Here is a 15465-nt window from a genome sequence, read left to right as displayed (position 1 = left end):
TCATGCTTGGTAGGGTGGAGGGTTGACAAAAGAGGGGAAGCCCTTAAACGAGATGGATTGACAAGGTGGCTGTGATGATGGTCTCAGGTATAGCAGGGATCGTGAAGCTTGCGCGGGATCAGGCAGTGTTTCCTTGTGCTGTGCATGGGGTCTCTATGAGTTGGAAACAACTCGACAGGACCTAAAAACAACAGCAACAAGATTTTAGTTAGGAGCTCTGTAATTTCCACATTCTGTGGGACACCTTTCTTTGGAATGGGTACAAATATGGATCTCTTTCCATGGGTTGGCCAGGTAGCTGTCTTCCAAATATCTTGGCATAGCCAAGTGTATGCCTCCAGGATGGCATCCATTTGTTGAAAGATCTCAGTGGGTATTCCATCAATTCCCAGAGCCTTGTTTTTCCCAATTCCTTCAGTGCAGCTTCAACTTCTTCCTTCAATATCATCAGTTCTTTATCATAGGCCACCTCCTGAAATGGATGAAGATCTACCAATTCTTTTTGGTACAGTGACTCTGTGTAATCCTTCCATCTTCTTTTGATGTTTCCTGCACCATTCACTATTTTGCCCATAGAATCTTTCAATGTTACAACTGAGGCCTAATTTTTTTTTCCAGTTCTTTCAGGTTGAGAAATGCTGAGCATATTCTTCCCTTTTGGTTTTCTAACTCCAGGTCTTTGCACATTTCATTATAATAACTGACTTTGTCTTCTCAAGCTGCTCTTTGAAATTTTCTCTTCAGTTCTTTTATCTTGTCATTCCTTCCATTTGCTTTAGCTACTCTTCACTCAAGGGCAAATTTCAGAGTCTCTTCTGACATCCATTTTGGTCTTTTCTTCCTTTCTTGTCCTCTTAATGCCCTTTTGCTGTCTTCATGTATAATGTTCTTGATGCCATCCCATAATTCCTCTGGTTTTCCATCATTGGCGTTCAATGTATCAAATCTATTCTTTAGATGGTCTCTAAATTCAAGAGGGATATAATCAAAGTCACATTTTGGCTCTCGTGGATTTCTTTTAATTGTCTTCAACTTCAAGTTGAACTTGCTTATGAGCAGTGATGGTCTGTTCCACAATCAGCTCCTGACCTTGTTTTGGCTGAAAATATTGAGCTTTTCCATCACCTCTTGCCACAGATGTAGTCAATCTGATTCTTGTGTACTCCATATGGTGAAGTCCATGTGTATAGCCACCATTTGTGTTTGTTGAAAAAAGATATTTGCCATGTGTAAGTCATTGGTCTTGCAACATTCTATTATGTGATTTCCAGCATCATTTCTATCACCAAGGCCATATTTTCTAACTACTGGTGATTTTACTTTGTTCCCAACTTTTGCATTCCAGTCACTGGTGATAATCAGCACATCTTGTTTGCATGTTTGGTCAATTTCAGATTGCAGAAATTGGTAAATATCTTCAATTTCCTCACCTTTAGCTTTGGTATTTGGTGTGTAAATTTGAATAATAGTGGTATTAACTGGTCTTCCTTGTAGGCATATGGATATTATCCTATCACTGACAGCATTGTACTTCAGAATAGATCTTGAAACATTTTTTGTGATGATGAATGCCACATAATTCCTCTTCTATTTGTCATTCCCAGTGTTCTGGTTACCTAGTGTCACTCTGACAGGACTATACCACAAATGGGATGGCTTGAAAAATCAGGAGTTTATTTTCTTATGGTTCGGGATGCTAGAAGTCTAAGTTCAAATTGCCAGGCTCTATGGGCTGGGTGAAAGCCCCTCAGCATTGGGCTTCAGCCGTGCTTCTTGCTCCTGGCACACTGAAGCTAGAGGCATCTCTTCACTCAGGCAGCTACTGGCTGCTGAAACTAATAAGCCCAAAGTTGACAAATAAAAGGGTACAGTCCTGATGTTACCAAACCACAGAGCAGGCCATTAATTCAAGTCTATTGAAAGTCCCAAAGTCGGCAGAGCATGGCAGCCTGCTGAACAATGACACAGCTACATGCAGGGTTCAAGCATGCCATAAGCTAGCTACCATTTCTAAAGCTGTTTTTTTTTTTTTTTTATATATATGGGAAGCAGACCACATACCTAAAGGCAGCTACTCAGCTGCATCAATAGATTCAACCATGGAGTTGATTACCAGTCTCATCATGGGGAATACTATATCCAGTTGCCCAGCCACTCAACCAGGCCTAGCCAAGTTGACACACAAACTTAACCACTACACCCAGTTTAGTAGACCACATGGTTGTCTGGATCAAAATTTTCAAAACCAGTCCATTTCAGCTCACTAATGCCTGGGATATTGATCTTTATGCATTCCATTTCATTTTTGACAACTTCCAATTTTCCTAGATTCATACTTTGTATATTCCATGTTCAGATTATTAATGGATGTTTGCAGCTATTTCTTCTCATTTTGAGTCATGTCACGTCAGCAAATGGAGGTCCTGAAAGCTCTACTTTATCTGCCACATTAATGTCACTTCTATTCTGATGAAGCAGCTCTTTCCCAGTGGTATTTTGAGTGCCTTCAGACTTGAGGTGCTCATCTTCCAGTACTGTATAGGGCAATGTTTCAGGGCTATTCATAAAGTTGTTCAGTAATATATCAGAGAGTGTTTCACTGCTATTCATAAGGTTTTCCCTGGCCAATTCTTTGAGAAGTGGATGGCCTCGTCCTTCTTCTAAGTCTGTCTCAGTCTGGAAGCTCCACTGAAACCCGTCCACCATTGGCAACCCTACCAGCATTTGAAACATAAGTGGCACAGCCTCTAACCTCATAACAACACACAAGCCACCACACTATGACACACTGACAGATAAGTTCATCTCCTTTAGCTGTTCCAGAACTGCTCTGCCCACTTCTCAGCCTTCCTCCTACATGTTCCCGCCATCTACCCTGGTTTCCCACGTTCTGCCTGGGTCAGAGCTCTCTCCCCCCTTACCTGCATCTGGCCACCCACCCTGGCTTCCTGCTTCCTGCCACTACTACACATTGTCTTTTTTGACCTGTCTAAATCTACCACCCAACCAAGCCTCAATTAAAGGAAAATGAACTCAAGTGGAATTTTTATAAAGGGGGGAATAACTGCATTATAACTTAAGTTTTTACTATAAATTTTCCCTCTTTTGATATTCACTTCAACTCAGATTGTTACTTTGGGTCCTCCTGGAGTATAGAGGCCCACAAAGCCCATTTCATCTCAAGTATTAGAGTTGTAGTTACACTTCCTAAAATATGAGCATACCAGTGCTTTAGTTTTTTGTTTACAAGGGGTTCTAAAGCACCACACAGTGCAATTCTCAGGAGGCATCTGTTGCTAAGATGTAATGAGCTATGATCAAGCCAGTATGTAACATTTTATATCTTATGATGTTGTATTGTGCTTATAGTGTACATGTGTGATCTTATAACTTCACTGAAAGATTGTTGAAAGTAAATATCCCATGTGATTCTTAGCATAACCCTGGTAACTTGTATCCCCTGGATAAAAGTAAGTGAATGAATCATTGAGTAAGGGGATTGTTGAAGGAAAGAAGAAATGAATTAATGAATGAATGGTTAAATACAAAATTGAGAGGATGAGTGAATGATTGTTGTTGTTGTTGTTATGTGCTTGTCGAGTCAGCCCTGACTCATAGTGTCCTCTCCTTGGGTTTCTGAGGTGGCATCAAGTGAATGAATATCAACAGGGTATTTAAAATCAAATTCCTTTCAAAATATAAAAAAAAACTTAGAGAAGTGAATCTTACATAACCAATTATTCTTTCTTTCTTTTTCTTAAACAGAGAAGGCCGAGCTGCTTTGGTTTCATCCTTTGGGGTATTTAAGTACTTGACTATGTATGGCATAATTCAGTTTATTGGTACATCATTGCTCTATTGGGTAAGAACCAAAATTGTTTCTTCCTAGTTCTAATTGCATTTAGTTTCTTGGTTTACACAAGATTTAATATTTTGTAAATAAATGAATTTCTCAACATAGATGTCTTAAATTTGGGGAACTGTTATAACCAAAACCAAACCCACTGCCATCAAGTCAATTCTGATCCATAGCAACACTTTAGGACAGAGTAGAACTGCCCCATAGGGTTTCCAAAGTTGTGAATTTTTATGGAAGCAGACTGCCTCATCTTTCTTCCATGGAATAACTGGTGGGTTCAAACTGCCAACTTTTCTGTTAACAGCCATATGCTTCAACCACTACACCACAAGAGTTCTTTATAAATAAATGACATTTCTCAAAATAGTTGTCTTAAACTTGGGCACCTGGTATAACTGTGGATAAAACATGGGACTTGAAATAAGTAGATATGGGTCAGTTTTCTAAGAGTGTTGCTCTTCATTAGCTTACTTGAGATGCTTGACCTCTCCAAGCTTCTATTTCTTCTTTTGGAGAATGACGAGAGCTTTGGAGCAACCTAAATATAATTAATCAGGAAATGGCTCAGTCTTCAACTGTGGAATATTTTTGGCAAAAGAAAGATTAAGGAGAGATAAAAGGAAGAAAATGGCTGAAGTTATCTTTGAAGGACCAGAAAGCCAGACCAAAAAAAAAAAAAAAAAAAATCCAATACAGTAACTTTACCTCTGAACCTACTAGACCTTAAAACTTAGAGCTGTCATTAGTAAAGGATTAGCAATTCTTAAAAAAAAAAAAAAAAGATGAACAATTCTCAAAAAATTGACTTAAAATTAAACAATGGTAATAATAGTCGTTAAGAATTAATTTTCTGTGTGAAAGAAATATGTATAGATTGCCAACAGTCTTTGTTAATCCAGTAATAACTTGTTCTCCAGTAAAAGGATCCAGCAAGTTCAGGGAACACCCTAGGAAGGGAATTAATTTAATGCCTTCCTAGGAGATTGAGCCATGAATGAAGAGGACCATAGGACTCCAACATCTGGTGGGCTATTGCTTACAAGACTGTCACACAGAGGGATGAAGTAGCACCTAGTGGAGTGAAACAAGAATTGGAGTGGGAAACTGGATAGCTGGGTTCAAGTTCTACATCCACCAATAGAACAAGCTACGTCTTGCCCTTGGCCAAGCCTTTACCTACCTCTGAGAAGCTGGGTTGGTTGGTTTTTAGAGCCCTTCATATTCTGTGAGAATTGTGCCTAAAATGAAAATTAAAGCTGTCCTTGAAAACTTCTTGCCCTATCTCACCCTATATGTACATAGGTAGTTACATAGCTATCTAGATAGCTAGATATAGTTTTACTACTCTGAAGGAAAAGAATAAAAGAAAGAATTAGAAGATGATAAGAACACTGTCACTGCCACCATTCATCTGTCAGTTTGTCATACTTTGGTGTCATGTGTGTTGCTATGAGGCTGGAGGCTATAACACTGGTGTTTGAAATACCTGCAAGGTCACCCTTGGTGGACAGGTTTCAGCAGAGCTTCCAGACTAAGACAGACCAGGAAGGGTGGAACCATCTACTTCTGAAAATCTTGGCCAGTGAAAACCTTGTGAATAGCAGTGAAATGCTATCTGACATATTACTGGAAAACTTTAAGAATATCCCTGAAACACTGTCTGATATAGTGCTGGAAAAAAAGCCACTCAGGTTGAAAGGCACTCAAAATATGACTGGAGAAAAGCTGCTTCCTCAAAATAGAGTTGATCTTAATGATGTGGATGGAGTAAAGCTTTTGGAACCTCCATTTGTGGATAGGGCATGATTCAAAATGGAAAGAAACAGTTGCAGATATCCACTAGTAATCAGAATATGGAATGCACAGAGTATGAATCTAGGAAAATTGGAAGTTATAAAAAATGAAGTGGAAGACATAAAGTTTGATATCCTAGGCATTGTTGTTGCTGTTATGTGCCCTTGAGTAGGACCCGACTCATAGCGACCTCTCCTTGGGTTTCCGAGACAGTATCACTACAGAAGTAGATTGTCCAACCTTCCTTCTGAGGAGTGGCTGGTATTAGTGAGATAAAATGGCCTGGTTTTGGCTGTTTTGAATCAGACAATCACATGGTCTACTATGGTAGGAATGCCAAATTGAAGAGGAATAGCATAACATTCATCATCACAAAAAATGTTTCAAGATCTATCCTGAAGTACAATGCTATCAGTGATAGGCTGATATCCATTCTTATACAAGGGAGACCAACTAATATTACAATTATTCAAATTTACACACCAACCACTAAAAGCCAAAGATGAGGAAATTGAAGAGTTTTTCCAAATTCTGCAGCCTGAAACTGACCAAACATGCAATCACAATGTCTTAATTATTACTGGCAATTGGAATGTGAAAGTTAGAAACAAAGAAGAATCATTGGCAGTTGGAAAATATGGCTTTGGTGATAGAAATAATGCCAGAGATCACATGATAGAATTTTGCTAGGCCAACAACTTATTTACTGCAAATATCTGTTTTCAAAAATATAAATGGTGACTATACAAGTGGACCTTGCCAGATAGAATACACAGGAATCAGATCAACTACATCTGTGGAAAGAAACAATGATAAGCTCAACGTCTTCAGTCAAAACAAAGCCAGGATCTGACTGTGGAACAGATCATCAACTGCTCATGTGCAAATCCAAGTTGAAGCTGGAGACAATTAAAACAAGTCCATGGGAGTCAAAATATGGTTTTGATTATATCTCACCTGAATTTAGAGACCATCTGAAGAATAGATTTGACATATTGAACACCAATGACCAAAAACCAGATGAGTTGTGGTATGACATTGAGAACATCACACTTGAAGAAAGCAGAAGGTCACTAAAAGACAAGGAAGAAAAGACCAAAATGTATATCACAAGAGATTCTGAAACTTGCTCTTGAACAGAGAGTAGCTAAGCAAATGGAATAAATGACAAGATAAACAATCTGAACAGAAGATTTCAAACAACAGCTGGAGCAGACAAAGCCAATTACTATAATGAAATGTGCAAAGACCTGGAGTTAGAAAACCAAAAGGGATGAATACACTCAGCATTTCTCAAGATGAAAAACTGAAGGAAAAATTCAAGCTTTGAGTTGCAACATTGAAGGATTCTTTTTTTTTTTTTAGGATTTGGGTGAAGATTTACAGAGTAAATTCACTTTTCATACAGCAGTTCACATATACTTTGTCTCATGTCATTGACCAAAATTTACAATGCAGCAGCTCCCCTCCCACTTCCTCCCCATAGTTACCTCCTCCCAGTGTCCATCCCTTCATACTCTTCGAGAGGCCCATTGTCTGCCAACCCTGTATATGATCTTGGATACACTCTCCATTTAGACATACATAATTGTTTAGCTTGTTCACCCATCTACCCGTCCCTATACCCATGTTTGTTTTCATTAACAACTCAGTATTGTATTTACAAAGGGGTTCATATTTGTTGTTTGTACTGCCCATGTAACTCTCTCTGTCTTTCTCATCCTCAATGCTGCCATATTGGTCACTCACATTTGGTACATTGCCCTTCTCTTCACCCAAATCAATATTTATCTCTATCTATCTAACAGCATTCCCTCCCCTTCCCTCCCACCCCTGGTAACCAACAAAGAAAATGTCCTCCAATATATAAACATAACATTGAAGGATTCTATGGGCAAAATATTGAATGATACAGAAAGCATCAAAAATAGGTAGAAGCAATGCACAGAGTCATTGACAAAAATGAATTGATCAGTGTCCAACTATTCCAGGAAGTGGCATATAATCAATAACTAATGGTAATGAAGGAAGAAATCGAAGCTGCACTGAAGGAATTGGCGAAATACAAAGCTCCAGGAATTGATGGAATACCCATTGAGATGTTTCAACAAATCAGTGCAGTGCTGGAGGCACTTGCTCATTTATCACAAATAGTTTGAATACAGCCAATTGACTGGAAGTGATCAATATTTGTGCCCATTCCAAAGAAAAGTGATCCAATAGAATGTGGAAATTATCAAACAATACCACTAATACCACACACAAGTAAATCTTGCTGAAGATAATTTAAAAAATGTTTGCAGCAGTATATGACAGGGAACTGCCAGAAATGCAAGCTGGATTCAAAAGAGAATATGGAAGAAGGGATATCATTGTGGATGTCAGATGGATCTTGGTTGAAAGCAAAGAATACCAGAAAGATGTTTGGTTGTGTTTTATTGACTATATAAAGACATTCGTGTGGATCATAACAAATTACGGGCAACATTACAAAGAATGGGGATTCCAGAACACTTAATTATGCTCATGAGAAACCTGTACATAGATCAAGAAAGTGTTGTTTGAACAGAACAAGGGGATACTACATGGTTTATAATTAGAATGGGTGTGGGTCAGGGTTGTATCCTTTCACTATACTTATTCAATCTTTTTGCTGAGCAAATAATCCAAAGCTGTACTGTATGTACAAGAATGCAACATCAGGATTAGAGGGAGACTCATTAACAAACTACAATATGCAGACAATCTTACTTGCTGAAAGTGAAGAAGGCTTGAAGCAGTTACTGAGGAAGATCACAGACTACAGTTCAGTATGGATTACACCTCAACATAAAGAAAACAAAAATCCTCACAACTGGACCAATAAGCAGCATCACAATATATAGAGAAAAGATTGAATCTATTAAATATTTCATTTTACCTGGCTCCACAAGCAACACTAATGGAAGCAGAAGTCAAGGAATCAGACATCGTATTGCATTAGGCAAGTCTGCTGCAAAAGACCTCTTTAAAAAGTGCTGAAGAGCAAAAAGACTAAAGTGTGCCTAAACAAAGCTATGTTTTCCATTGCCTCATATGCATGTGAAAGCTGGACAACAACGAACAAGGAAGACCAAAGAAGAGTTGATGCCTTTCAATTATGGTGTTGATGAAAAATACTGAAAATACCGTGGACTGCTAGAAGAATACTGTCCTAGAAGAAGTGCAGCTAGAATGCTCCTTGGAGGCAAGAATGGCCAGATTTTGTCTCACCTTCTTTGGTCATGTTGTCAGAAAGGCCCATTCCCTGGAGAAGGATACCATCTATGCCTGGTAAAGTGGAGGGTCATTGAAAAAGGGGAAGACCCTTAACAAGATGGATTGACACAGTGGCTGCAACAATGGGCTCAAATATAGCAAGGCTTGTGAGGCTGACACAGGACCAGGCAGTGTTTTGTTCTATTGTACACAGGGTCACTATGAGTTGGAGCCAACTTAAATGAACCTGACAACAACAACAATAGGAGCACTGTGGGGCCATTTGCAACCTCTCCATAATATGAAAGCAGAATTTCAGTTCTAAATTCACCATGGATGGTGCTGGAACCATAGTCTAAATTGAAATTATTCACTCTAATGTCTTTCCTCTAGTTTTTTTTTTTTTTTTTTAATGTGTATAAATGTGGTCTTTAGTATGCTCGGTACCAGATTATAATTTATTCAGTCAATAGCTATGAAGCAGATAAATGGATCTGGCTGCAAAAGATATTGCAGGACAAGTTCCTGATGAGTAACAGTTTGTCTTTTATATACAAATACTTCAACTCCATAAATGTGAACTTAAAACAATTCTATGTCTACAGGCACCTTAGAAATGGTACCAGACTGAAGTCTGCAATAAGCTCACTTACTTTAAGGTCACTTTTTCAGTTTGTGAAGGTGAATGGCCTCCAAGTGGACTGAATGCAACCCATAGATGAGGATGGCAAACAGCACTGGTTGAATGATTTGAAGATTGACTTCAAATTCTGGCAACTTTGGTACCTTACAATGAGAGTTCAGCTGTCAAGGCAGCTAGAATTACTGTTTCAATTGGAGGGCATTTCCAACCGATTCTACCACCACCACCACCACCACCACCACTCACTTTTTTTTTTTTAAATGTTTATTGTCATTTGGGTGGAATTTTACAAAGGACATTCATTTTACGTTCAATAGTTCATACACATTTTATTTGTGACATTGATTATATTCCCCACTGTGTAACTGCTCTCCTACCACTTCCTCCACCTGACTCTTTTTTCTTATATGGAATTAAGTTAAACACTGAGAAAATAGTAATCTGATTTCATTCCATACACTGAATTGCTAATGATCTTGGGTAAGTCATTGACGTGTTCATAAAGAACAGAGAAAAATAACAGTTGTTTCCAGTCTACTTAAAAGAGAAAAAATAAAAAGTGTTATACTATTAAAAATGCTGTTGTTGTTGTTGTTATGTGCCGTCGAGTCGGCCCCGACTCATAGCGACCCCTCCTTGGGTTTCTGAGGCAGTATCACTACGGAAGTAGGATTGCCCAACCTTCCTTCCGAGGAGTGGCTGGTGGGTTTGAACCACCAGCCGTCTGGTTAGCAGGCTAGTGTCTTAGCCACTATGCTACCAGAGCTCCCATTAAAAATGCTACTATAGAAGAAAACTACACTTTCATTCACTTTTCTTTTCTTTTCAGCAACTGCAACTCTTTGGAAATTACCAATATCTCATGCAAGATGTAGCCATTACGCTGATGGTCTGCTTAACAAGTAAGCTGGTTAGCAAAGTAAACTATTATTTGTAATTATCCATAAAACTCTAGAAACACAAAAATAAGACCTTCTGAGAAAGATGTATTTTCATGTCTAAAGCTTGATTATACATGAATTTTTTGAAAGTGGTATTGGGTGAGTTGAGGCTGGAAGGCCCCAGACTTGGCATTAAAATATCCTGATAGCAAAGAGGTCTTAGCCTCCTAAGATTGTCAATGCAGTTTGAGTTCTTGTAGGTTTGTGTTGGATTTAAAAAAAAAAAAAAAATTAAGGGAAATTTTCAAACCAAAAGGTCATTTCTCATTATTCGGCTATGCTTCATATTGATGTGAAACCAGATTTTTGCTAGGTATTTGATGTATGAGAACAAATGCTGGCATTTTATTCTAGTGGGATTCTCTCAAAAGCAAGATGTGGGTTACAGCAGCTATTGCTCATTTCCTCCCTTTGAGATGACACTGATAAAGTATTCTCTGCCAAGGAACTCAGGGCTTGATACTAACTCTTAATAAGTGAAAGGGGGTGATTGTCTCAACAGAGAGTAAAGAAAAGGAATGACATCATCCTTTCTTTTTCCTTGTGCAACAGTGTGTGTGTTGGGAAAAATAACAGATAAAACATCAAGAAATGCAGCATTAAATAACCTTGGGAAATTCATGTAGCATCTTAAAACATGAAACTGATATTGAAGTCACTTATAATATTGTCCCAATTTTGACCTTCACCAGGATCAGTCAGATATATAGATAATATCAATTTTTTTGTTAGGGTAGAAATGTCTCTTCATACCAAAATAAAAAAAAAAAATCCATTGTCATTGAGTTGATTCTGACTCATAATGACTCCACAAGATAGAGTGGAACTACCCCATGGGGTTTCCAAGGCTGTAGATCTTTATGGAAGCAGACTGCCACATCTTTCTCCTGTGAAGCAACTGATGAGTTCAAACCTCAAACCTTTTTGTTAGCAGCTGAGTGCTTACCCAGTGAACCACCAGGGCTCCTGTTTAACCAATTTAAATACTTTTTCCTACTTATTATTAATATCCACATGATTGGATATCATCAATTTTGAATTGATGATATTGTTCTAAGAATGTTCTTCAGAAGCAATATTTGTCTTGTGTACTTTGGACATGTTATCAGGAGGGACCAGTTCCTGGAGAAGGATATCATGCTTGGTAAAGTAGAGGGTCAGTGAAGAACGGAACAACAATCAAAGAGATGAATTGATACAGTGGCTGCAATAATGGGCTCAAATATAGCAAAAATTGTGAGGATGGTGCAAGACTGGGCAGTGTTTTGTTCTGTTGTATGTAGGGTTGCAAATGAGTTGAAACTGACTTAACAACACTTAACAACAAAAGAGCATATTGTTTCTGCAGTGTTGACTACTTATAGGCAAGTTACATGACTTACTTGTGAACATGTTCAATAATGTTAAAAAGGAAACAAACACCAGAAGTATCCAAGAGATAAACTAACAGATAGTATGGAAGTCAAGTCCATATATCCTCCTCTGCCACTTCCTAACTCTGGGACCACTGGCAAATTATTGATGAAACAAATATTTTCTTAATATGAAATTTCTTCGTAGGATTGTTGTGAGGATCAGATACATCGTACATGGTACATAGTGCGCACTCATAATTTGAAAGTTCTCATGCTTTTACCTCCCTCTTCTTCTCTTGAGACAACTAAGTTTACTCCGTGAGCCTTTGGCAAGAGTATGAACAGGTACATTATTTGATTAGGAATCCAAAAACATGGGTAGTTTTAGCCTTCTGTCACAATTGCTACATGATCTTGAGCAAATTATTTTCAGCTTTTTACACATTTGATTCCATAATATTGGTTATGGAATTAGCATGGTGTGTGTCCATTTTATTCTTTCCTATGGCAATAGCCTGTTGATCTTCATGCCAGCTGGTCATTCTGTAAAACTCCACCTCTCATCTGAGTGAGCTCAGCGGGAGTTGAGATGACTCGGCACAGATCATCACTGTCACTAGAAAACAGCCTCAGCAGGTTAATAGATCAGAAGCACAACATCCCATTGGAATGCCAGCCCTTAATCAAATTATTATTCAACAAATGTGTAGCTGATTCAGTAAATGAGCTGAACTCAGGTTAGACCGGTAAAAGTGAGGGTAGAATCAGAAAACAGCTTTTCTTTTTCTTTCTTTCTTCTTCTTCTTCTTCTTCTTTTTTTTTTTTTTTTTCAAAAAAGCTCTCTTCAAACACATTCAGTTGATTTCCCATCCTGCAACTGCATTGAGCCCAAAGCCAGATCATTTTCTGGTCAATTTCAGTTTTGAAATGATCTCTTTCTTAAATATAAAAAGTCCAATTATTCTAAATCAACATTTAATGCTTTAATCCAATTAAAAACTTTCCTCCTTCCTGACCTAGGGCTTGGAACAAGCAGTGGAAGGGAAGGCTATGGTTTCTTCTTTCCTCTCCTTGCATTACTTACTCTTAGTCCTTGCTTCTGGAGCAGGAGAGCAACAAAAACAAAGGCTTTTTACTTAAGTGATGCTATTACAGTCCTCTCCTGCCTGTCTAATGTGCTCTAACTTGGCAGGTATCCAAATCCAGGCAATTTGTACGGGGTTCACTAGTGGGTCCCTAAGTTCTTTTGAGATTCCCTGTGGGTTTGTCTGGACTACACCACTCCTGGGCATGGTTGGTGCTTTCTCCTACTGACCTTTCAGGATTCCTTTCAGCACCTGTGCTATAATGATATTTACCACATAGCCTTTTCCTTCTGCTGGTCCTTCTGGGCAGGCTGCCCTTATTGGTCACATTCCTTCTAAAAAGGGCTAGCCTGGCTAATTGTCATACGTGACCCAGCAGATAATAGATGTGTCCAAAACAAAATAAACCCACTTCTTTCAAGTCGTTTCCAACTCATAACAACTCCTCCTTGGGTTTCTGAGGTGGTATCACTACAGAAGTAGATTGCCCCATCTTCCTTCCAAGAACTGGCTAGTGAGTTTGAACCTCCAGCCTTCCAGTTAGCAGTCAGATGCCTTAGGCACTACGCCACCTGTGCCTGCTCTTATTATGCCCTATTCCTCTCTCTTCTGCTATTGCAACAGTGAAGTTAATCTCCCATCTCAAAAGCACTTCCAGTCTACCATGTTGTTGTTGTTGTTGTTTGCCGTCGAGTCAGCCCTGACTCATAGCGACCCCTCCTTGGGTTTCTGAGGCAGTATCACTACGGAAGTAGGATTGCCCAATCTTCCTTCCGAGGAGTGGAGTGGCTGGTGGGTTTGAACTGCCAGCCTTCTGGTGAGCAGTCAAGTGCATTAGGCACTATGCTACCAGAGCTCCTCCAGTCTACCATAGGGTGTTCTTAAGACCTCCCCTCACTTTACTTGGGGTGATATGGGAGAAAACTACAGTTTTTACTGCTCTAAAGATTTCTCTTCAAAAAAATCTCTTGATAATCTGTCTGGCCTCTTAAATAGTCTTTCCATACCTAAGAAGGTAATTGGTGAGGGAATGGTTCTTACATTTGAAGGACATGTATAGATCCCTGTTAGTAGGGTCTGTGGAGATGTGGGTGTCATCTCTCTTTACACTGAATCACCTCTTACCACTCATTGTTTTCAAATATGAGACTTAGCAAAATCCCCTAGACAACAAGAAATAATCCATTCAACATTCTTACACATATGTTTCTCTTCAGAAACATGTATAGGGCATAAAAATGCTGTTTGCTGAAGTTTAGAGTTTAGTGGGAAATTCGCCTTTCCAAAAAAAATTAGCCATTGAAAACCATAAGGAGCACAGCTCTACTCTGATGCTCATGGGATCTCCATGAGTCAGAATTAACTCAAGGGCAAAGGTTTTTTGTTTTTTTCTTGTTTGTTTATTTTTCACATACATGAATGAACATGATACAAATTGAAATTAGTAAAAGTGCCAGAAATAAACAGATGCTTTTGGAGTTCAGAGAAAGGGAAGATTGTTTCAGACAATGAGGGATGATGAGAAAGATAGCAATGGAGAAAGGAGAGAGATACTAGGGATGGCTTCATGAAAGAACCAGAATTTGCACCCAAATAGGAAGGGTGGATAGATTTCAAATATCTGTTGCTAAAATAAGGGCACTTCAAGTAGAAGAAAGCAGCATGAGCAAGAGAGAGATGATAAACACAGGGTATGGGCTTTTCAATTTAACTCCACTATAGGGTATTTGAAAAGAAACAGTGGGAGATAGAAGTTGAAAAGGTGAGTTGGGCCAGATTACAGAGAATCTTGATTGCCAGGCTGAGAACTGTGGACATTCACCTGCAGCTGTTAGGAGTCACTGATGATTGGACAGCCAATGTCAAATTATTCTCACCAAGCCACCTACATGTCCAGGTTTCCCTATTAAGTCTTTCTGCCTTAATCCTAAATTAGTAAAGAGAAAAGACAGATATTTAATTAATTGATTTACTTGCTTATTTGTACATAACCACCTTAGTTTCAAAAAGATCTTAAGGTAACATACAAAGGTAATAAGACAAGACATAAGACATTAAAGAGAAAATCAAGAGGAAAAGTCAGATGAAATTAGAAGGGAAATCAATTTGGAAAATGAATACTTTGGAATCAAGTAACTATTAAAAGTGGCCTGCAAATTTGACTCTAATCTGTATAACTACCATCTTGGAGTGGCTTTGTTCTAGCCTTTTTTCTATTCTCTTCAGTGAGACTCACTTAAGCTAAATCAAAGAAGAGGGTGAGCGGAGCTGTTGAGGATATAATGCTCAACCAAGTCCAAGAACAGGAACTCTGAAGCACTTGGGCTGAGGAGGGTGAAAACAATACCAAAAATCCAAACCAACTGCCATCAAGTTGATTCTTTGTGCAAACCCATGTGTTTCAAAGTAGAACTGCACTCCATAGGGTTTTCAAAGGCTGTAATCTTTCTAAGGTATATTGTCATGACTTTCTTCTGAGGCTAGAACACTAAAAGATCAAAAATAGAGGCTGCCTCTTTGCTTTCTTCTCTCCATTCTTACTATTTTCATC

The 15465-nt window shown here is 38.6% G+C and overlaps 1 protein-coding gene across 1 annotated transcript in view; it reads left to right on the top strand.

Annotated features, from left to right (window-relative positions):
* ATP13A5 (ATPase 13A5) overlaps positions 1-15465 on the top strand; it is a 201616-nt gene that overhangs the window by 158692 nt on the left and 27459 nt on the right. Inside the window, exons 24-25 of the mRNA XM_007948018.1 lie at positions 3766-3862; positions 10363-10435. Coding sequence (XP_007946209.1) covers positions 3766-3862; positions 10363-10435 — 170 coding nt within the window. The remainder of the gene's footprint in view (positions 1-3765; positions 3863-10362; positions 10436-15465) is intronic.

Source organism: Orycteropus afer, unplaced genomic scaffold (assembly GCF_000298275.1).
Source record: "Orycteropus afer afer isolate SDZICR_OR568_19922 unplaced genomic scaffold, OryAfe1.0 scaffold00198, whole genome shotgun sequence".
Lineage (NCBI taxonomy): Eukaryota > Metazoa > Chordata > Mammalia > Tubulidentata > Orycteropodidae > Orycteropus > Orycteropus afer.
This window is presented reverse-complemented; position numbering and strand designations above follow the sequence as displayed.